We start from the raw sequence: 20,761 nt of genomic DNA, 5'->3' as shown, positions 1-20,761 counted from the left end.
AAACAGGTGCCTTCCCCTGTGGTCTCCCCAAGCCCACTACAACTGTTAGAGGGCAGAGAATGCAAAATGGGCTGCTAGAAAAGACAAGGATATGCTGAATGCAGGGTTTAGAGGGGCTAGAGAGAGGTGCCCATGTGGGAGAGGGAAGCTATGAGGAAGGTAGGTCTCAGTGTTTGTGACAATTATCTTTACATGGCTTAACCTTTGTTCATCTGTTTATTTTGTGGTATAGTACTGGGATGGGAGCCAGAGCCTCATACAAGCCAGCTAAATTGCCCTTTGTCTGAGCCACATCTCCAAATACAGTTTTTGGAGGAGAGAGGGGGCACACCCAGATGCTCTGGATTTTGCACCCAGGGTTCCTTCCTAGGAGGCTGGGGATCATAATGAAGGCCCATCTACTTGTGCAAGGCAAGTGCCTCCAGGGCTTTTTCTCCACTCAGTTTGCTTCAGGGTCCTGGAAGCTACCTGCCCTCAGGTTCATCAGCCAAGAATATGGGAGAGGGTCACCCAGGCCACTGAATCCTGCTTGAGAACCCTTCCCCACAAAAGAGGAAGAGTTGTAGGGAAATGTTCCCTCCCTTCCTTCCTTCCTTCCTTCCTTCCTTCCTTCCTTCCTTCCTTCCTTCCTTCCTTCCTTCCTTCCTTCCTTCCTTCCTTCCTCCCCTCCAAAAGAGGAAGTGGTCTCTGTGCAGAGACCAGAGTTGCGGGAAAATTTTCCCTTCCTTCCTTCCTTCCTCCCTCCCTCCCTCCCTTCCTTCCTTCCTCCCTCCCTCCCTCCCTTCCTTCCGTCCTTCCTTCCTTCCTCTCTTTCTGGTTTTTGGGCCACACCCGGCGGCTCAGGCATTACTCCTGGCTCTGCGCTCAGAAATCGCTCCTGGCAGGCTCCGGAGAACATATGTGATGCCGGGATTCGAACCACTGTCCGTCCTGGGTCAGCTGCGTGCAAAGCAAACATCCTACCGCTGTGCTATCTCTCTGGCCGCTGTGAGGAAATTTTCTACACAGAAACTATACATGTGTAGAGACTGTCATGCACGATAACTTGGGCTTGTGATATGGTGTGAACTAACTGGAGGCTGGTAATCAGTTACATTTCCAAGGACCAAAGCAGCCATACACTGGAGTTCACCCTGGGAGTAGAGGCAGCCATTATAAAATTCTGAGATATGTGCCATGCACTAGAGAGCACAGGGACTAAAGTGCTCACCTTGCACAAACGACACTTATGGTTCTCCTAGCACTGCCAGGAGTGATTCCTGAGAACAAAACAAGAAATAAGCCCTAAGTACCACCAACCAAAGAAACAAAAAAAAAACCACAAAACACCTTGCTAGGGTGCAGATGAGGTTAAAGTACAAGGCTTTGCATGTGGAGTTTGGGTCTGAGCATGCCCCTCCCGCACACCCACATGGTGCCTGCAGCACTGCTAAGAACATCCCCTTCTCTGTGTAATCAAAATACATAAACAAATAGAAATTTGGTATGGTTTGGACCACACCCAGCATTGCTCAATGAAGGAAAATAAGAAAACTTGTATAGGTAATCTTGTAGTTTTATTAGATTTAGCCATGCTGTTAGCTTCAGATTTCTAAATTCACTGTCCTACTGTTCCCAGGTTCTCAGGCCTCTCAGCTCTGATGACCCCAGCAGCTAGGCAGTAAAACAATTCACTGAAACAATTCACTGATGCCAGTGAGCTACAGATTGGCCCGAAAAGATAAGAGACAGCTGTATGTGCTTGTGAAATATAGGAAGTAGTCAGGTAAAGATTGATTTTGCTTTTAGCAACATGTTGCTGGCTCAAGGCTATAAAATAGCTTTGAGACCCTGATGGCCAGACTTCTCCCAAAGATCCCCATCCTGGTGGATTAAAACATTCTCAAGGAGAAACAAACAGACCACCGGAATGTAAACTGAAATAAGAGTGGCATCAGGGAGGGGTCAGGGGGATTGTATGGTGTAAACTAAAATTTATGTACCTGTGGAATGTTTGAAATATCACCTTTTGTAGTATTGTATAACCGACAAGAAATGTGAGGAGGGGCTGGAGAGATAGCACAGGGTAAGGCATTTGCAGAACGACGGTGGTTCAAATCCCGGCATCCCATATGGTTCCCTGAGCCTGCCAGGGGCGATTTCTGAGCATAGAGCCAGGAGTAACCCCTGAGCACTGCCCGGTGTGACCCAAAAACCAAAAAAAAAAAAAAAAAAGTAATGGAACGATCTGAAGAGTAGATAAGCTGCTTGAAAGTTTGGGCAGGGGTCAATCTCTCTAAGGATATGGCCCTGGCGAGTCAGAAATAAAGTCTGCTTGCCTGAGTTCTGTGGGCTCCTGGTATTTCCTTAGTCACGAAGCTGTTTGCTCTCTAACACTCAAGCCTATTTCTGGCTCATGCTTAGGAGTGACCCTTGGTGGTACATGTGGGACCAGGATGCACCCAGAGGGGACCATGTGCCAGGCAAGTCCTTTACTCCTGTACTGTTGTCTCTCTGTACTTTTTGTTGGCTTGTTTTGGTTTTGTGCCACACCTGGTCATGCTAAGTGATCACTCCTGGCAGTGCTCAGGGACCCGTATGGGATGCCTGAGATCAAACCTGAGTGGGCCACATGCAAGGCAAGCAAGAGCCCTCCCAGCTGTATCTCCAGCTCCATGTCTCTATTTTTAATCATAGCCACAGGGAAACACCAACTCAGAGTAAACTGAGAAGGGGAGATTCTGACGAAAGCCCTTGCCTCCTCCAAACAAAGGGGGCCAGGAGCATCGGAAAGCAACAGCTCTGTGATGCACTTGGGGGGGGGGGAGGGGTCAGTGACACTAAGAGAGCTGAGAACCCGAAAGTATCGCAGCCCTGTGCTCAGGAAACCCATGCAGTGCTCAGGCCAAACCAGGATAGGCCTGAACTGCAGGCGCCTTCGTGGTTGCATCATTCCTGCTGCCCAGGGCTGCACCCTGCTCGAGTGCATGTGGAACGCTCTCAGGGCTGCGGGGGTCCAGCCAATGCCTCCCACCAGCTCAGCCTTCCGTGTTCCACTTAAAGGATGAGGCGCCTGATTGGCCCTGCACAGATTGTTCGCGCACACCGCGGGGGAGAAAGGCTCGGTTTCCATGGCTGCGAAAGTTCAAGCCTCCATTTCTCAGTCCAGGATAAAGTAAGTGGACACTTGTGGGGGGGAGTGTCTCAGGCCCACGAAGCTCCTGTCCTCCTGCCCCGTCATCACGTTCCCAGCGGCCTGTCCTATCTGCTCCTCCAGCCCGGGACGTGCCTCTGCGAGCCTCAGTGTCCCCAAAGGACACGGTGTGGCCTCGCCTCTGGCTTTCGCGGTACGGGGGGTTGGACTGAAAGCGGGGAAGCCGGCTTGGCTCGCCCGATACAAAGAGCCTTCGGGAGGCCTGGTCTTCCCGGACGGGTGGCGGGCTGACCCAGCGGGGGTGCGAGGCTAGCTAGCGGTTGGGGTCCGGGTTCCCAGGCTGGCGTGGCCACGGCCTACACCGGCCGGGAAGCTGTCGGACCTCCCGGGGCTTCGTGAGGGGGCGGGACAAGACTCATCAGGCCACGCCCCTTTCTTTCTGACTCTAGTACCTAGAGGGCTGGCTCATTTTTGGAGGCGGGGCTAGGCGCTACTGGACCCGCCCATAAAGATGACATCACGGTGGGCGGGTGTCTTCCTTTAGGGGTGGGGCCTAAGCTGAACGCCCGCCCCACGTAGGCGAGCAGGTGCAGTCGGAGAGGTTCCGGTCTTGGGGGCGGGGCTGTAAGCCGCACGCCTAGGTGCCATTGGAGAGTTTTCCATGCAAGGGGCGGTGCTATCAGCGCCCCGCCCCGCCCCAAGGAGGCGGGCCTGCTCAGTCGGGCGGGTCGACCCGGACAGGTTTGTTCTCCCTGGGGCGAGTCATTGGCGCAAGCCACGCCCACGCGGGCTGGGAGGCGGAGAGTGGGCGGGGCCTGCAGCCGCCCAGTGGATCCCGGCTGTGGCTCCGCCCCTTGGCGGCCCTTCGGGCGGAAGCGGGAGGAGGGAGGCGGGGCCGCGGCGCGCGCCGAGTCTTCCTCCCGCGCCGCTGAGAGCCGCGCTGCCTGCGCGCACGGTGCGCCGCGCGGTGTTAGCGGCCCGCTGCCGAGGCCTCCCGGGCGGCCCCATGGCGCTGTGCAACGGAGACTCCAAGGTCAGTGCCGGAGCTCCGGCCGGACACCGGGCTGGCTTCGTGGCCTGGCCCGAGGGTGAGCGCGGGGCTGAGCCCCGGGCCTGGCGCGGCCCCCGTCGTCTTTGTGGCGCCCCGCGCCGTCGCCGGAGTCCGGAGGGCCGCGTGCGCCGCTTGGCCGGGCCAGCTCTGCCCTGGCGCCCGCGGCCCACCTCGCCCGCCGGAGACCCCCGCTCGGGCCCTTGCCCGCTGTGCGCGGAGCCCCTCTGCGCGCGGGCTCGGGTCCCTGCTCTTGCAAGGCTCCTGCGCACTCTCGGCCCTTCTGTGCACCGGGCCGGGGCCGCTCTCGCCTCCTCTTTCGGTGGGGTCGGGTCTCGCCCCGAGCCCCAGTGCCCAGCTTTCTGGGGGACCGACGGGGTGCCAGCACAGCGGCCGGAAGCAGCGTGCGCGCATCGGGCCTGGCCCCCCGCGGCCTCCTGGGGTGTGCAGCCCCCTCCAGGTGGGCCCGAGGCGGGCAGCCCGTCTCTGGAGACCCAGAGCCGGAGCCGGAGCCACGTGAGACCCGTCTGCGTTCCTGCCTGCACGTGTCTGCGCCGCCTCCCAAGCAGTGGCTGGGGCCGGCTCTCGCCGGGTCTCCCGAGCCCCGTGGGGTGATGCGACTGTATGTGCACCCCTAGATCTGCGGGAGGCACCTGTTTGCGTCCCCGTCCCGTACCCCAGGAAAGGCTCTCAGCTGTGCTTAGATCGGAGGCCGCTGAGGAAGCGACAGCAGGAAGGTTTACTTGCAAACGGCTGTCCCCTGGAGCGCAGACAGTCGGCTGCTTATTCTGTGGTCCTATTTTGCTTAACTTAAATGTTAAGAGAGTCTCCCTTCTTTGGGAGGATTTTGTTTGGGGACCCATACCTGGCAGCACTCTGGTCTGACTTCTGGCTCTGCGCTCAGGGGTCACTCCTGGTGGGACTTGATTCACTCAGGTCTTCTTGATCGAACCCAGGTCAGCTTCATGCACGGCAAGTCCTTTCCACGCAGTGCTGTCACTCCAGCCCCTGAACGTCATCTCAGCCCTTTATGTTTTAGAAGAATTATTTTTTGTTTTTAATGATTGGATGTGAACTGGATTGGAGACATTCTCAGCAGGATGGCTCCCAGGTCTAACCCTGTTGCCATATCTGCTCTGTGTCCATGTTCTTTGAAAGAAGACACCCTCTTTTTTTTTTTTTTTTTTGGTTTTTGGGCCACACCCGGTGACGCTCAGGGGTTACTCCTGGCTATGCGCTCAGAAGTCGCTCCTGGCTTGGGGGACCATATGGGACGCCGGGGGATCGAACCGCGGTCCGTCCTGGGCTAGCGCAGGTAAGGCAGGCACCTTACCTTTAGCGCCACCGCCCGGCCCAGACACCCTCTTTTAAGTCTGCCCAGGGCCATGGGTGTGTGTGTGTGATTTCGTGATAAAAAAAAAAACCCTTTCAAGAGGGCCCTAGGGATAGCATAATCAAGAGAGTGCTTGCCTTGCACTAGACAGACCTGGTTTCAGTCCCCATTATCTTATATGGTCCCCCAGCCTACCGGGAGTGACCCCTGAGCAGTGCCAGGTGTTGCTCCCAAACAAAAAGAAACCTCCCGAGGAACAAGCAGACACATAGCACATTGCCATGCATCCTGCTCATTACCTCAGATGAACATTTAGAGGGGAGATTTTTCTGGGGGAGGATGAATCCTTGCTGGTGGTGCCTTTGGAAATCCTGTGACCTTGCTCCAGTCACTGGTTCTACACCCCAGCACCCCCTCTCCCGCAGGAGTAACGCTGGCTATGCCCCGCACAGTACCTTATGCCCTTTGTGACGTTGCTGCGTGTGGTGCCCCCATCCCTGAATGAGTCTCCTGATATTGGGGGTCGGCATATTTCTGTCTCGGGCCCTCCAGGAGCCCTCTAGCAGCCCCTGTTGTGTTGGCCCAGGAAGGGCTCTTAGAGGTTCATGTAGTGCTGGGCTTGCTTTCTTGTTTGTCTTTGGCCCACACCTGTGGTGCTCTGGCCTTACTTCTGGCTCTGACCACTGGTAGTGCTCCAGGAACCATATGGGCTGCAGGGGATTGAACCCAAGTTGATTGTGTACTAGGCGCCTCTCCCTACTGTCTGTGGTTCTTGGCTTGGAGCGCTTTGAGGATAATGCTGTTGCACCTAGTTTCTGAAGGTCAGATATGGGGCATTTTCCCTACAATTTGAGGGTTTGTTGCGTCTGTTCAGATATTAATAGTAGAAGCAGTGGTTTCAAAAGGCTGGTTTTCATTATTTTCTGTTCTTAGACTTGGAGATTTCGAAACTCCTCAGGAACCTTAAGTGACCTTGCTTGCTTTTAGGTGTGGGGGTGTCAACTTATCACTTGAAGAAAATTAAGTTGTGTGTGTGTGTGTGTGTGTGTGTGTTTTGGGTCACACCCGGCAGTGCTCAGGGGTTATTCCTGGCTCCAGGCTCAGAAATTGCTCCTGGCAGGCACGGGGGACCATATGGGACTCGAATTGATGACCTCCTGCATGAAAGGCAAACGCCTTACCTCCATGCTATCTCTCCGGCCCCAAGTTCTTTTTTTTGTTTGTTTGTTTGCTTTGTTTTGGGGCCACATCCAGCGGTGCTCTTGGGTTACTCCTGGCTCTGCACTCACAATTCACTCCTGACAGGCTGGTGGGGAGCATATGGGGTTCTGGGAATTGAACCAGGGTCCATCCTGGGTTGGCATCGTGCAAGGCAAACGCCCTACCACTGTGCTATCCCTCTGGCCCCATAAGAGTCTTTTGAAAATGTTGTTTTTGGGCCACATCCGTTGGTGCTCAGGGCTCTTGGGACTTGGAGGGGTGTGCCATATAGGGTGTCAGGGATTGAACTCTGGCAACCATGTGCAAGACATCTTCCTCCCTGTTGTACTTTTGCTCCAAGTTCTTTTTTTGAGAATTGTATTTTTAAAAAGTTTATTTGTGTTTTGGGACTACATGCAGTAATGTTCAGGGATTATTACTGGCTCTGAACTCAGGATTAGTCCTGTCGGGCTCAGGAAACCATGAGGTGCTGGGGATGGAATCCAGGATCAGCTGAGTAAAAAGCAAATTTCCTCTTCTGTGCTATCAACTAGCCCCTCTTGAAAATTTTTCTTTTCTTTTCTTTTTTTCTTTTTCTTTTGTTTTTGGGCCACCCCAGTGAAGCTCGGGGACTACTCCTGGCTATGTGCTCAGAAATCGCTTCTGGCTTGGGGGGGCCATATGGGACACCAGGAGATCGAACCGATGTTCATCCTAGGTCAGTGCATGCAAAGCAAATGCCTTACAGCTTGTGCCACAGCCACAGCTCAGGCCCCAGCTTTTGAGTTTTTTTTTTTTTTTTTTTTTGGTGTTTGGTTTTTGCGTCATGAGATCGCTCAGGGATTACTCCTTGCTCCGAACTCAGAAGTCACTCCTGACAGGCTCAGAGGACCGACTGACCACATGGGATGCCAGGATTCAAACCACTGTCTGTTCGAATCAGCTGCATGCAAGGCAATGCCTTACCGCTGTGCTGTCTCTCTGGCCCGGACTTTTGAGGGTTTTTTTGTTTTGTTTTTGGGTCACACCTGGCAATGCTCAGGGGTTACTCCTGGCTCTATGCTCAGAAATTGCTCCTGGCAGGCTCAGGATGCCGGGATTCGAACCACCGTCCTTCTGCATGCAAGGCAAACTCACTACCTTCATGCTATCTCTCCGGCCCCGACTTTTGAAAATCTTTAAGTATAGACTTGTTCTGTGCTTGTTTTGTATTTTTTTTTCTTTTTTTGGTTTTTGGGTCACACTTGGCAGTGCTGAGGGGCTACTCCTGGCTCTGTGCTCAGAAATTGTACCTGGTAGGCAAGGGGGGCCATATGGGTTGCTGGTATTCTAACCACCGTCTGTCAGGGATTGGCTGCGTGCAAAGCAAACGCCCTACCGCTGTGCTATATCTTCGCCCCTCTCCTTTTTTGGGGGGGCCCACACCCGGTGATGCTCAGGGGTTACTCTTGGCTATGCATTCAGAAATCTCTCCTGGCTTGGGGGATCATATGGAGCGCCGGGGGATCGAACCACTGTTCGTCCTGGGTCAGCAGTATGCATGGCAAATGCCCTACAGCTGCCTTATCGCTCCAGCCCCTTGCTTTGTATTTTCAAGGCCCTGGGATCCAGCCCAGAGCCCACAGATATAAGCAGGTTCTATGGGCTGACTCTGGCCCAGCCCTGCAGCTCAAGGTATCAGCTCCTTTTCTAGGTTCAGGGAGGGCCTCATACTTCAATGTTTTGTTTTGTTTTTGGTTTTTGGTTTTTGGGCCACACCCAGCAGTGCTCAGGGGATACTCCTGGCTGTCTGCTCAGAAATAGATCCTGGCAGGCATGGGGGACCATATGGGACACCGGGATTCGAACCAACCACCTTTGGTCCTGGATCGGCTGCTTGCAAGGCAAACACCGCTGTGCTATCTCTCCGTTGTTTTTTGTTTTTTTTTGAGAGCTTCTTGGATCAAATGTATCAATAAAGCAATGAATGCTTTACACTATATAAGGGCATCATTTTCTTCTGCCAGGTTGATTTTGAACTTTGAGTCTCTCCCTACCTTAACTCTTTGTTTTGCGGCGGTGAGGGACCACACCAGTAGTTACTCAAGACTTATTTCATCAGGGCTCAGGGGAACATATGGGATGCCAAGATTTGAGCCTGGGTCAGCTGAGCGAGTGCCCTACCAGTATATTATCTCTCCAGCCCCAGGTTTTGTTTTTGGGTCATTCCCCACAAGTACTCTGGGCTTATTTCTGGCTCTGTGCTCATGGCTCACCCAGAACAAAAAGGAAAAGCAAATAATTTTTTTTTTTTTTTTTTTTTTGGTTTTTGGGTGACACTCAGTGACACTCAGGAGTTACTCCTGGCTCTGTGCTCAGAAGTAATCCTGGCAGGCTGAGGGGGGGGGGGGGCTCGGGGGGAACCATATGGGATGCCGGGATTCGAACTGGTGTCCGTCTTGTGTTGGTCGTGTGTAAGGCAAACACCTTACCTCTGTGCTATCGCTTCAGCCCCAACAGCAAAGAATTCTAATTGTATTTAGGGTGAGGCCAGGGAGATGGTATAGTGGGCAGAGCACTTCCTGCATGTGTCCTACCTGGAATTGATGCCCGACATCAACTCCGGGTTCTGTTCCTGGGATCCCTAAGCACAGAACCAGGAGTCAATCCTGAGTACTTCTGGGAAGGTCTTAAAAACTAAAGAAAATGGGCCAGAGTGATAGCATAGCGGTAGGGCATTTGCCTTGCATGCGACCAATTGAGGGCAGACCTGAGTTTGTTTCCTGGCATCCTATATGGTCCCTTGAGCCTGCCAGGAGTGATTTCTAAGTACAGAGCCAAGAGTGCAACCACTCTCTTCACTGGAGAGTGGAGAGTCTGTTCAGGATGCTTTGTAGGCACAGTGGGGGGAGATTGTGGCACTGAAGGGAGGAGCACAATGGCATCACTTCTGTGCCTGACGATGCTCACGGGGAATGTCCTTGGTACTGTCTTCTTTTCTCTGATCATGCATGGGGGCACTTTCCTGTGACCTCTGTTCTCCGTAAGCTCTTTATAATGTATCTAGAGGGCATGACATGACGAGTTGTGACAGTTAGGCAGGGCCAGACTGCTGTCTATCACTGGCTCTTGCTACAGCCTCGCTCCCCCTGCAGGTCTCTGTACAGTGACTTGAGTTTGTGCATGTTGGTGAGTTTCAAAGTGTGTGTGTGCGTGCGCGCATGTGCATGTGCCCAAGTTAAGTGACTCCTCACAACCCCTCTGGGCTCCATTCTGATGGAGCTTCTGCTCAGCTGCCTTGAGATGACCCTAGTGCAGTGATGGCTAACCTTTTTGAGCCCGAGTGCCCAAACTGCCGCACAATACCCCATCCTCCCAATGATCAGTTCAGCCCTGTTGCCTGGTGAGCTGCAAAGCAGACACCGACACACTCACCTCCTGCCACGCCGCAGACCCCTTCCTGCATGCCAGCTGCAAGGCCTTCACATGTCACCGCTCTCACGCGTGCCGTAGGTTTGCCATAAGGCCCTAGTGCATTTTCTTGCTGGAACTCTGAGTCTGGATGTGAGGATGGTGCCCCTTCCAAGTGCCTCTTTATTCCTTGCAGCTGGAGAACGCAGGAGGGGACCTCAAGGATGGCCGGCCACACTACGAGGGCGCTGTGGTCATATTAGATGCCGGGGCACAGTATGGCAAAGTCATCGACCGCCGAGTGCGAGAGCTATTTGTGCAATCAGAGATCTTCCCACTGGAGACCCCGGCCTTCGCCATCAAGGAGCAGGGCTTCCGGTAGGGGGCTTTGGGTCCAAGAGGTTGGAGGCTGCTGTAAGAATACACCTGGGCTTGACAGGCACCTCTCATGCCTCTAATTCAGGGAAGAATTACCAATGGGACATTTCTGCAGGTCTAAGATGAGTTTCTGAGAGTGGCAGTAGGGCAGAGTCAGGGGTTGTGAGGAAACCAGCCCTCCCCCTCCCTCAGGGGTACTGGCCCATGTGACCCAGCCCAACACCCTGGCAGTGTCCCCTGTGTGACCCCATCCTGGCTTTGCTGAGCAACTTTACTTCATCACCCTGGAGGGAGGGAGCCAGCAGGACCTGGGTTAAAGACCCTCCCTCATGGCCCCTCTCCATGTTCACCACCAACCACAGTGCCATCATCATCTCCGGAGGCCCCAACTCTGTGTATGCTGAGGACGCTCCCTGGTTTGACCCCGCCATCTTCACCATCGGCAGGCCTGTGTTGGGCATATGCTATGGCATGCAGGTATGGGATACGCACCCTCTATCCACCTCCCCACTGGGGAGTGTCCCTGCTGTTTCCTCTCCTCTTCTGTGTCACCCAGTTGTGTGTGGGACCTTCTCTGTGGTGATGGGGAAGAGCCCAGAATCATGCTGTCCCTTCCCGTGGAGCTCTGGCTGCATGGCCTGTTCTGGGGAAGTGGGGTGGAAGTGCCGAGGTCTGGCCACTCTGTTAGGGTCTCACTCACTTTCTCTCCCTCCCATGGCCACCTGCTTGCAGAGCAGTTCTGGTGTGATTCTTCCTGCCCTTACTTGGTTTGCCTTGCTGTTCTGGATGAAGGCCACTGACCCTTACTGTCCAGGCCGAACTGTTGTTCTCACCCACCTCATTCTGCTTCCCCTTATTTTTAGGCTCTAAGAATCACCTAATTTCTCTCATTCACTGTGATGTGAATTCATTTCTGATGAGTAATGTTTCAATTTAAACTCATCTCCATTGGTGGTGACCTCACAGGGGCCCATCCTCACCTGGACCCCACGCTGTCCTCACCTCCCGGCCACTGAGGAGCAGCTGTCTCAATACCCTGCAGCTCTTCTTCCTGACAGTTGTAGGTTAAAGGTGCCCGGGGTGCAGGAGTGAGCAGTGGGTTTGGTGACCCCAGCATGAATGGTGTCAGAGGAGCCAGATCTCTTGCTTTGGTGGCCGTAGTTGGATCTGAGTCTTTTGAAGCATTTGTGTGAGGATGGAGCCGAGGTCTTAGAGCCTATTTCAGAACAGGGCCATGTTCTGGGAGCTGGGTGACAGGGTTTGTGGGTACCATACTGGGTGTGGCTGGCCCAGTTGCAGCATCAGTGCAGGCTCTGGGAAAGTGGTGAGTAGGTGTTACCGACGTGGAGACACATGTATGTCTGGGCTCAGGTACAGTTTCTCACACATCTCTGCTCCGTGCTGGCCCCTGCAGGTTTCCTGCCCCTCCCTGGGCACTACTGCCCCCCCACTCTGTTTCCACCACCCCCGTGTTCCCTGTGGTCTTAGAGAGACACCTTGTGAATGACAGGTGACTATAGGGGGTGGCCAGTGCAGGCACAGGACCAGGCCATGCTGCTGGCCAGTGGTGGTCCCCAGCAATGGGCATGGGGTGAGGAGGAGAGGCCTGGGGGTTCACAAGCCCATCTCTGGACAGATGATGAACAAGGTGTTCGGGGGCACGGTGGACAGGAAGAATGTGCGGGAGGACGGCGTCTTCAGCATCTCTGTGGACAACACTTGCACCCTCTTCAGGTAGTGGCGGCCCTGTGGGGAACGTGCATGCATGGCTGTGAGCCTTAATCTCTGGGCTCTGGTCTTTGAACTTGGCTACCTAGGACCAGAGGGAGAGCACAAGCAGCCAAGGGGCTGGCCTTGCACATAGTTGACCCGGGTTTGATCCCCAGCATCCCATAGGTTCCTTCAATCCCCACCAGGAGTAATTTCTGAATGCTGAGCCAGGAGTAACCCCTGAGCATCACCGAGTGTGGCTCAAAGCAAAATAAAGTAGCTTCCTGGAAATACAGACCCTAGTGCTCTCAATTCTTACAGAGCTGGGGTACAGACCCTCTGTGTTCTCTCTGGAACTGAGTCCCGGGACCATGTACCTTCTGGGTCATTTTTGTGCATTCTTTTGCTAAGTTTGGGTCATGCCTGGTGGTGCTAAGAAGCTGCTCCCAGCTCCGTTCTCAGGGTTGTTCCTAGTAGAGCTCAAGGCCTGTGCAGTGTGGGTTAGGGATTAGGGTCTCCTGCAGACAGAAACTGCACCCAGCCCTCTGACTGTCTCCCAGGCCCCTGGGGATTCAGCATTTGGGGGCAGTATTCATTCCACAGTGCTCAAAGCTTAGTTTCCTGGCTCTGTGCTTGGGGATTACCTGGTGGAGCTCAGAAAAATGGGATGCTGGGATGAAACCCAGGTCAGCCTTATGCACAACTCGTTCCCCACTGTGCTAGCTTTTGGGCATTCAAAACTTTTATGTGTGTGTGTGTGTGTGTGTGTGTGTGTGTGTGTGTGTGTGTGTGTGTGTGTGTGTGCATGAACATGTGCCCATTTCCATGACTAACATGTGGCTTCCTCTTGGTGCTCAGGGGCCTGCAGAAGGAGGAGATCGTGTTGCTCACTCACGGAGACAGTGTCGACAAGGTTGCTGACGGCTTTAAGGTCGTTGCTCGTTCTGGAAACATCGTGGCAGGTGAGCATCCTGCACTGGTTGGTACCTTCTCACTGATGCTCTTCCTTTCCTGCTGTTTGAGGATTCCTGGTTCCCAGAAATCTCAAGGTGTGAGGGACCCTAGCTCTCAAAAGGAACTGGACAGTGAAATGAGCTCAGCAAGGTTCTCTTCCCTGACAGTTTACTTCATTTTGAACCACTTCCTGGTGACACTGTGGGTTCTTCTTGGGGGACCTTTGGGACTGGGGGAAAACTCCACCTCACACACAGGAAGCCCAGTCCCCCAAGCCCTCATTCTTTTTTTTTTTTTTTTGGTTTTTGGACCATACCTGTTGATACTCAGGTTACTTGTGGCTATGTGCTCAGAAATTGCTCCTGGCTTGGGGAGGGGGGGACCATATGGAAGGCCGGGGGATCAAACCATGGTCCATCCTAGGCTAGTGCACACAAGGCAGATGCCTTACCGCTTGCACCACCAATCCCAGCCCCCTTAGCCCTTATTCTTACCCACTCTCTGGTCCCTGTCTCTCCACCCCTGTCCCCATGGCTTCTGTCGCTCTGCTCTGCCTCTCAACCCCACCCATATGACAAATGTTCATTGCAGTGTGTGAGCAGCTAACTATCCAGTGTGTCCACTGTGGCCTCTTTGAACAGTGCTGGGGTTATACATGTGTCTTGTGTGCATGTATGAAGGCATGTACTGGATATCTGAACTCCAGGTTCAGGGCTGGACCCCCTGGGTTTTGTGGCACTTTTGGCAAAGCCCCTCCATCACCAGGCGAAGGAAGTGATCTGGCCTGCTGGGCTCAGGATGTTCGGTCTCTCCTACAGGCATTGCCAATGAGTCGAAGAAGCTCTATGGGGTGCAGTTCCACCCTGAAGTGGGGCTCACTGAGAACGGGAAGGTGGTGCTAAAGAACTTCCTCTACGACATCGCTGGCTGCAGCGGCACTTTCACTGTGCAGCGCCGCGAGCTCGAGTGTATCCGCGAGATCCGGGAGCAGGCGGGCAACTCCAAAGTGCTGGTGCTGCTGAGTGGTGGCGTGGACTCGACAGTGTGCACGGCCCTGCTGAACCGCGCACTGAGCCAGGAGCAGGTGCTGGCCGTGCATATCGACAATGGCTTCATGCGGAAGCGCGAGAGCCAGTCGGTGGAGGAGGCACTGCATAAACTGGGCATCCAGGTCAAAGGTAGCTCCGGCTTGCATGGGCATCTCTGCGTCCCCTGCTCCATCCCCAGGCACGCACGCATGCATGCCTGCCCTTAACTTGTCTCTATTTAGAAATGCTGAGTGGGGACTCCTCAGTTTGGGCAGGGCTCCCCGAGGTTTGGTGTTATGTCCTGGTCACAGTAGGGGGGCTCCGGGGTTCTGGATTATTTCAGCTTTGTTGACCTGCATCCATCCTGGGGACTGAGGAATGGAGGGCTCAGGTCTAGGGGAGTTGAGATTACCCAGTGCCGGACTTGGAAGTTCTGGTGCTCTGGGCCAACCAGAAGGGCTGGCAGATTCCCCAGGAATCAAGGACAGTGAGGGGTGGGCTGGGGGGAGTGATGGTGTGGGGACCGTGACCCTCCGTGTCCCCTCTGACCTGGCATTTGCCCATCCCCCACAGTGATCAATGCTGCCCACTCCTTCTACAATGGCACGACCACCTTGCCCATATCTGACGAGGATCGAACCCCGAGGAAGAGGATCAGCAAGACCTTGAACATGACCACGAGTCCCGAAGAGAAGCGGAAGATTATTGGGGACACGTTTGTTAAGGTGCCTCTTCTCTCACCTTTGAGGGTGTGCACAGGGTGCCCTCTTCCTTCTCTGGGTGTTAGATAAGGCCACTCTACACCTTCTTTAGGTGTATTTAGGGCACCTGCTGCCTTCTGTGGGTGTATGTAGGCCTCCACCTTCTGTGGATGTATACAGGGCAGCCTCCATCTTCCTTGAGTGTAGAAAGGGCCTCACTTTCTGTGCTTCATAAGGTGTACCCAGTTTTCTTCTTGATCTGAGCCCTGAGTCTCCTGAAAGCATGTGAGCATGAGGCTTACAGAGGTTCAGTGCTACCACTGGCCATGGCTCTAGTTTGCTGTCTTGTGGACACGTATCCTGGGCTTCCCAGATCGCCAATGAGGTTATTGGGGAGCTCCACCTGAAGCCCGAGGAGGTATTCCTGGCGCAGGGCACACTGCGGCCCGACCTCATCGAGAGCGCGTCCCTCATGGCCAGCGGCAAAGCCCATCTCATCAAGACACACCACAATGACACCGAGCTCATCCGAAAGCTTCGGGAGGAGGTGAGCATGGCTCCCCAGGGTGTGGGTCTGGGCAGAGAAGACCGGGTGCGCTTAACTCAGCTTGTCTGTGTAGGGCCAGCCTGTTTGTTCCCTGATGTCAGAACCTTCTTTCCCGCTCTCTGGTTGTCCTGCAGGAGCTGCAGGATCTTTGTCCTTTTTTGGTTATTTGAACCACCCTAGTGGTGCTCAGAAGTTACTCCTGCCTCTGTGCTTAGGAATTACTCTAGGCAAGGCTCAGGGGACCCCAGGCGCCCTGCCCACTGGGCCATTTCTCTAGTCTCAAGAACTCCAGTTTTGAACACCAGCTCACTCTTGTCTTAGATTGTCATAAGACCTGCTTCAAATCCAGGAAATAGGCAGCTGACTTACTCATGTTTATACTGCTAAGTGTAAAATGTGTTTACAAGTGAAGGGAGGTGATGTAACTTCCCATCAGCATGTAGGAAATAGAGTAAAAACTGGTTATAAATACTGCTGTTTATACAAGGGCTGGGGGCATTTTTCTTGGACACAGCCAACCCAGAATCTTGGTTTTTGGGCCACACCCGGTAATGCTCAGGGGTTACCCCTGGCTATGTGCTCAGAAGTTGCTCCTGGCTTGGGGGACCATATGGGACACCGGGGGATCGAACCGCGGTCCGTCCAAGGCTAGCGCAGGCAAGGCAGGCACCTTACCTTTAGCGCCACCGCCCGGCCCCCCCAACCCAGAATCTATTCCAGCCATTCCATATAGTCTCCTGAACACCATCCACATTGATTACTAAGAGCCAGGAGTGGGGCTGGAGAGATAGCATGGAGGTAAGGCGTTTGCCTTTCATGCAAGAGGTCATCGGTTCGAATCCCAGCGTCCCATATGGTCCCCCGTGCCTGCCAGGAGCAATTTCTGAGCATGGAGCCAGGAGTAACCCCTGAGCACTGCCGGGTGTGACCCAAAAACCAAAAAAAAAAAAAAAAAAAAAAAAAAAAGAGCCAGGAGTAAGTCTTGATCATTGCTAGGTATGGCTCCCAAACCAAATATAACAACAAAAATGCTGTTTTGGGGGGCTGGAGAGAGAGCACAGCGGTAGGACATTTGCCTTAGGTAGGTACGCAGTCTACCTTACCTGGGACAGATTCTCGGCATCCCATATGGTCCCTTGAGTCTGCCAGAATTGATTACTGAGCGCAGAGCCAGGAGTAACCTCTTAGCGCTGCCAGGTGTGACCCAAAAAGCCCCCCCCCCAAAAAAAAACTGTTTTTTTTTTTTTTTTTTTTTTTTTTTCAGATTAATATCTCAAGACACCAGTCTGTGCTTTTTTGGCTTCCTTGTTGTCTGTGGTCCTTATTTGTATTTATTGGTCCTTTTCCCCTCCTCTAGGGGAAGGTGATAGAACCTTTGAAAGATTTTCACAAGGATGAAGTGAGAGTTTTAGGCCGAGAGCTAGGCCTTCCGGAGGAGCTGGTTTCTAGACACCCGTTCCCAGGTGAGACTACTCAGACTTGGATGGCATGATTTGTTCTCAGATTGTGACCTGCGGCAGCTTGGGAGCAGGACTTCTGCTGTTGCTCCTGGGCTCCCCTATATCCTAGCTCATCCTAGGGGGAAGCTGCCCAAGGCCTGGCTCACGATGCACGAGCTCCTTCATCACGTAGGTTGGTTCCGGGGACCTTCTTGGGTACCCCAGGTTGCACAGAACAGAGGAGTCAGTTTTATTTTGTGGGGAAGTACTTTGTGTTCAGGAGTACAGATGTCTTCACACTGCATTTTAAACTGAGTATCTTAAGTCTTTTGTCTCTTTCTTTTTAGGTCCTGGCTTGGCCATCAGAGTAATATGTGCTGAAGAACCATACATTTGTAAGGATTTTCCTGAAACCAATAATATTTTGAAAATAGTAGCTGATTTTTCTGCCAGTGTTAAAAAGGTACTGATTTTGAATGAAATTTGGGCATGCAGGGAGTCTTACTTATTTATTTTGGTTTTGGGCCACACCTGGCACAGAGCCACTTGGAGTGCCAGGGATAGATCCCAAGTCATGGTGTGCACTAGGCCTCACAAAAGGCATGTTTAACACCAGCTCATGAATGCTAGGAACTGGAGTGGAGGAACTGTTGTGTCCATGTGTGTAAGAAAAGTTCTGGGCCCAGAGAGAGCACAGCAGCATTTGCCTTGCAAGCAGCCGATCCAGGACCAAAGGTGATTGGTTCGAATCCCGGTGTCCCATATGGTCCGCTGTGCCTGCCAGGAGCTATTTCTGAGCAGACAGCCAGGAGTAACCCCTGAGCACCGCCAGGTGTGGCCCAAAAAAAAAAAAAGTTCTGAGCTGCATCAGGAGTAAGGAAGCCTATTGGGGGGTCTCTTGATTCAGAGAATCTGAGGCCTTGGCAGTGACTGAGCAGAATCTGCTCTTGCATCTCAGAAATGCGGTGGCTCTTTGTGGCCCCTGAGTGCTTGTCCCCAGTTCTGAAAATGCCACACAGTTTGGCAGCCTGGGTGGTGGGGTCCCCCCTGCTCCATGTGCAGGAGCAGCAGGAATAGCCACTAGCTCCTCAGGCTGGGCTGGTCAGAATGTTTCAGCGCTTTCAGGCTGGCAGGAAACAGCGTGACTCCTTTGCCAGGTCCCCCATAGGATGTTAGCAATATGGACAGTGCCCTGACCTACAGCACGGTGCTAGTAGTATGGGTTATTCTGGCAATGTGGGCGGTGCTGTCGGTGCAGATGTGCCAAGCCCGAGCTTCACAATGCTCTCTGCTCCCAGCCACACACACTGCTGCAGAGGGTGAAGGCCTGTACTACCGAGGAGGACCAGGAGAAACTGATGCACATCACCAGCCTACACACGCTTAGTGCCTTCCTGCTGCCCATCAAGACAGTTGGCGTGCAGGTGAGCTGAGGCTCCACCACCAATGCCCCTCGCCCCAATCCTGGCTTTGGTTGGCTCTGCATGGAATACAAGGACTGAGTTGGGGTACCTTGGCTGGAGCTGTGTCTCTCCCTCAGCCATGTACATAAACTGTGCTTGCTTTCAGGGAGACTGTCGCTCCTACAGCTATGTGTGCGGGATCTCCAGTAAGGATGAACCCGACTGGGACTCACTTATCTTCCTGGCCAGGCTCATCCCTCGAATGTGCCACAATATCAACAGGTTTGTACCATGCTGCTCCCTGGGGGAGGGACCCTGGCCCTGTTCTTGGCGGTGGCTGAGCTGAGAGCTGCTGCCAGCTCAGGCTACTCGAGTCCCTGCAGACCCAGAAAGCTGCCTGCGGGCTGGCTACGTAGACAAGGCCAAAGACAAGGAGTGGGAGGACAGAGGTTCCTCCTGGAAGAGGCAGTGAGTCCCTGCTCTGGAGATCGCTTTGGGCGACTTCTGTGTCGGTCCCTGCTCAGGGTGACATGGTTTGTCCAGAGAAAGTTGTGGGTCTTCAGGTAGTCTCACTTCCATCTCCTACGTGTTGAAGATATAGAGGCGAGTTCGAACTGTACCAGGGAGCCAGGCTTTTTGCTGTTCTGGTGGGTTCACTGTCCTTGCGTGGTCCTTTTGGGATTCAGAATCATCTTTCATTTTCACCTGTCCTGCTGGCTGCCTGATGGACTGCACAGGACAACCCAGGGTCAGGCCCGATTCCCTGTGGTGATGTTCATGAGGTTGACCCCCACCACTGTAGGTGTGACCTGAAACTTTTAGGTGGGGGGAGCAAGTTGGGACTTGGCCTGGTCTCTTTCCCACGGGTGTCTGCTGTAGTACCTCACAACCCCATTTCTGCAGGGTGGTTTATGTATTTGGACCCCTGGTGAAGGAGCCACCCACTGACGTCACCCCCACCTTCCTGACTACGGGTGTTCTTAGCACTCTGCGCCAGGCCGACTTCGAGGCTCACAACATCCTCCGGGAGTCAGGTATATCACAGTCTCACAGCCCCCCAGAACCCTGCGTGGCCTAACACCCCCTCCTGTGCTTGCAGGAGCCTGGTCACTCATGACCCACTGGCAAAGCCACAGTGGCCCTTGTGCCACTGTGACTCAGTGACAAGAGGGTCCAAATCTCAGTTTCTACTTCTGCTTTTGCTGGATTTCCCTGTGTGGCATTTTACCCACTCTCAGCCCTGCCCCAAGTGGCCCCAAGTTTGGGTAGACTGTGGAAACCATGTTTGTGGCAGGTGGGGGAAGCAACTTGTGTGGGGGCCATGTGCTGCCCTGTGCTGGCCATGGCTGCCATGGTATAGCCAGTGTCTGTGCCTTGCAGGTCATGCTGGGAAGGTCAGCCAGATGCCGGTCATCCTCACCCCACTGCACTTTGACCGGGATCCCCTGCAGAAGCAGCCTTCCTGCCAGAGGTCTGTGGTTATCCGAACATTCATTACCAGCGACTTCATGACGGGAGTCCCCGCCATTCCCGGCAGCGAAATCCCCGTGGAGGTAAGAGATGCATCTGCATGCTACACAGGAGCATCATGGCACAGATGCCAGCTCTCTGACCCGAGCGTCTGTCAGACACTCTGTGATTGGCTCCCCTGCTGTGGGGTAATCCTCACAGCTCCACCTCTGCTTGGGGACACTCCAGCTGCCTCTTTGAGCCCCAGCTCCTGGAGGAAGGAGCCAGTGATGGTCAGGGGGCTAGGAAGCACTTTGGGACATTGCCACTGTCCAGCTGTGCTGGGCCCAAGGCACTTACCCTGCCATCTGCATGATGTTACTGAATGACTGTGGCACATCTGCCCTTGGGCACAGAAAAGGGTCAGAGTAGGTCACTCACTGCCTCTGGGGCTTCTGGGATAGCCCCTGCTGAATTTCCTCTCTGCAGGTGGTGATGAAGATGGTGGCCGAGATCAAGAAGATCCCAGGCATTTCCCGGATCATGTACGACCTCACATCCAAGCCCCCCGGGACCACCGAGTGGGAATAATAAAGTATTTGTGTGTCTTGCCATATGTGTGTCCTTGTTCCTGGGCACAAGAGGGGCAAGGGTTATGCAAGGGACAAAGATACATACCTCCCCCCACCAGTGGGCAGATGGACAGATGGATGACATACCCACCTTTCCCAGCCCTGTGCTTGTTTTCTGCCCCAGACAAGCCCATTGTAGCAGTTTTTGAAGACCTGCCTCCCCAGGTTTGACGCAGGCCATTTGGATACAGCCTTGCTGGTCTGCTGCCTTGTAGAGTGTGTGGCCTGAGGCCTAGAGCTTAGGGTCTTGTTTAAAGTCTGGAAGGTTCTAGGAGGTTCATTTTATGATTTAGGTTCTTTGGTTAGGTAAACAGAAGTTCATAATTTCGATAACCCTAGAAGGGGCACAATTGGAGTATGGTCATGTCACCACACCACATGGTTCAGGCACACACCCCACGTGTCTGGCCTAGATT

At 53.7% G+C, this 20,761-nt stretch overlaps 1 protein-coding gene across 1 annotated transcript; it reads left to right on the top strand.

The window, feature by feature from the left end:
- The first annotated feature begins 4,039 nt into the window (after positions 1-4,039).
- Positions 4,040-20,327, top strand: GMPS (guanine monophosphate synthase). The gene is made up of 15 exons (XM_049775227.1): positions 4,040-4,166; positions 10,301-10,482; positions 10,845-10,959; positions 12,119-12,216; positions 13,051-13,154; positions 13,965-14,324; positions 14,748-14,899; positions 15,249-15,422; positions 16,780-16,885; positions 17,209-17,324; positions 18,160-18,285; positions 18,431-18,546; positions 19,168-19,298; positions 19,645-19,817; positions 20,203-20,327. The coding sequence occupies exons 1-15, from the start codon at positions 4,140-4,142 to the stop codon at positions 20,302-20,304; spliced, it is 2,082 nt and encodes a 693-aa protein (XP_049631184.1). The 5' UTR covers positions 4,040-4,139; the 3' UTR covers positions 20,305-20,327.
- Positions 20,328-20,761: the final 434 nt, after the last annotated feature.

This window comes from Suncus etruscus, chromosome 6 (genome assembly GCF_024139225.1).
Source record: "Suncus etruscus isolate mSunEtr1 chromosome 6, mSunEtr1.pri.cur, whole genome shotgun sequence".
Lineage (NCBI taxonomy): Eukaryota > Metazoa > Chordata > Mammalia > Eulipotyphla > Soricidae > Suncus > Suncus etruscus.
Note: the sequence above shows the minus strand (reverse complement) of the source record. Positions and strands in the feature narration are given on the sequence as shown.

Coding starts and splice junctions, on each gene's coding strand:
- GMPS (XM_049775227.1), top strand. CDS start 4,140: ATGGCGCTGTGCAACGGAGACTCCAAG. Junction 4,167..10,300: donor TGTGCAACGGAGACTCCAAG/GTCAGTGCCGGA, acceptor TATTCCTTGCAG/CTGGAGAACGCAGGAGGGGA. Junction 17,325..18,159: donor TTTCTGCCAGTGTTAAAAAG/GTACTGATTTTG, acceptor CTCTGCTCCCAG/CCACACACACTGCTGCAGAG.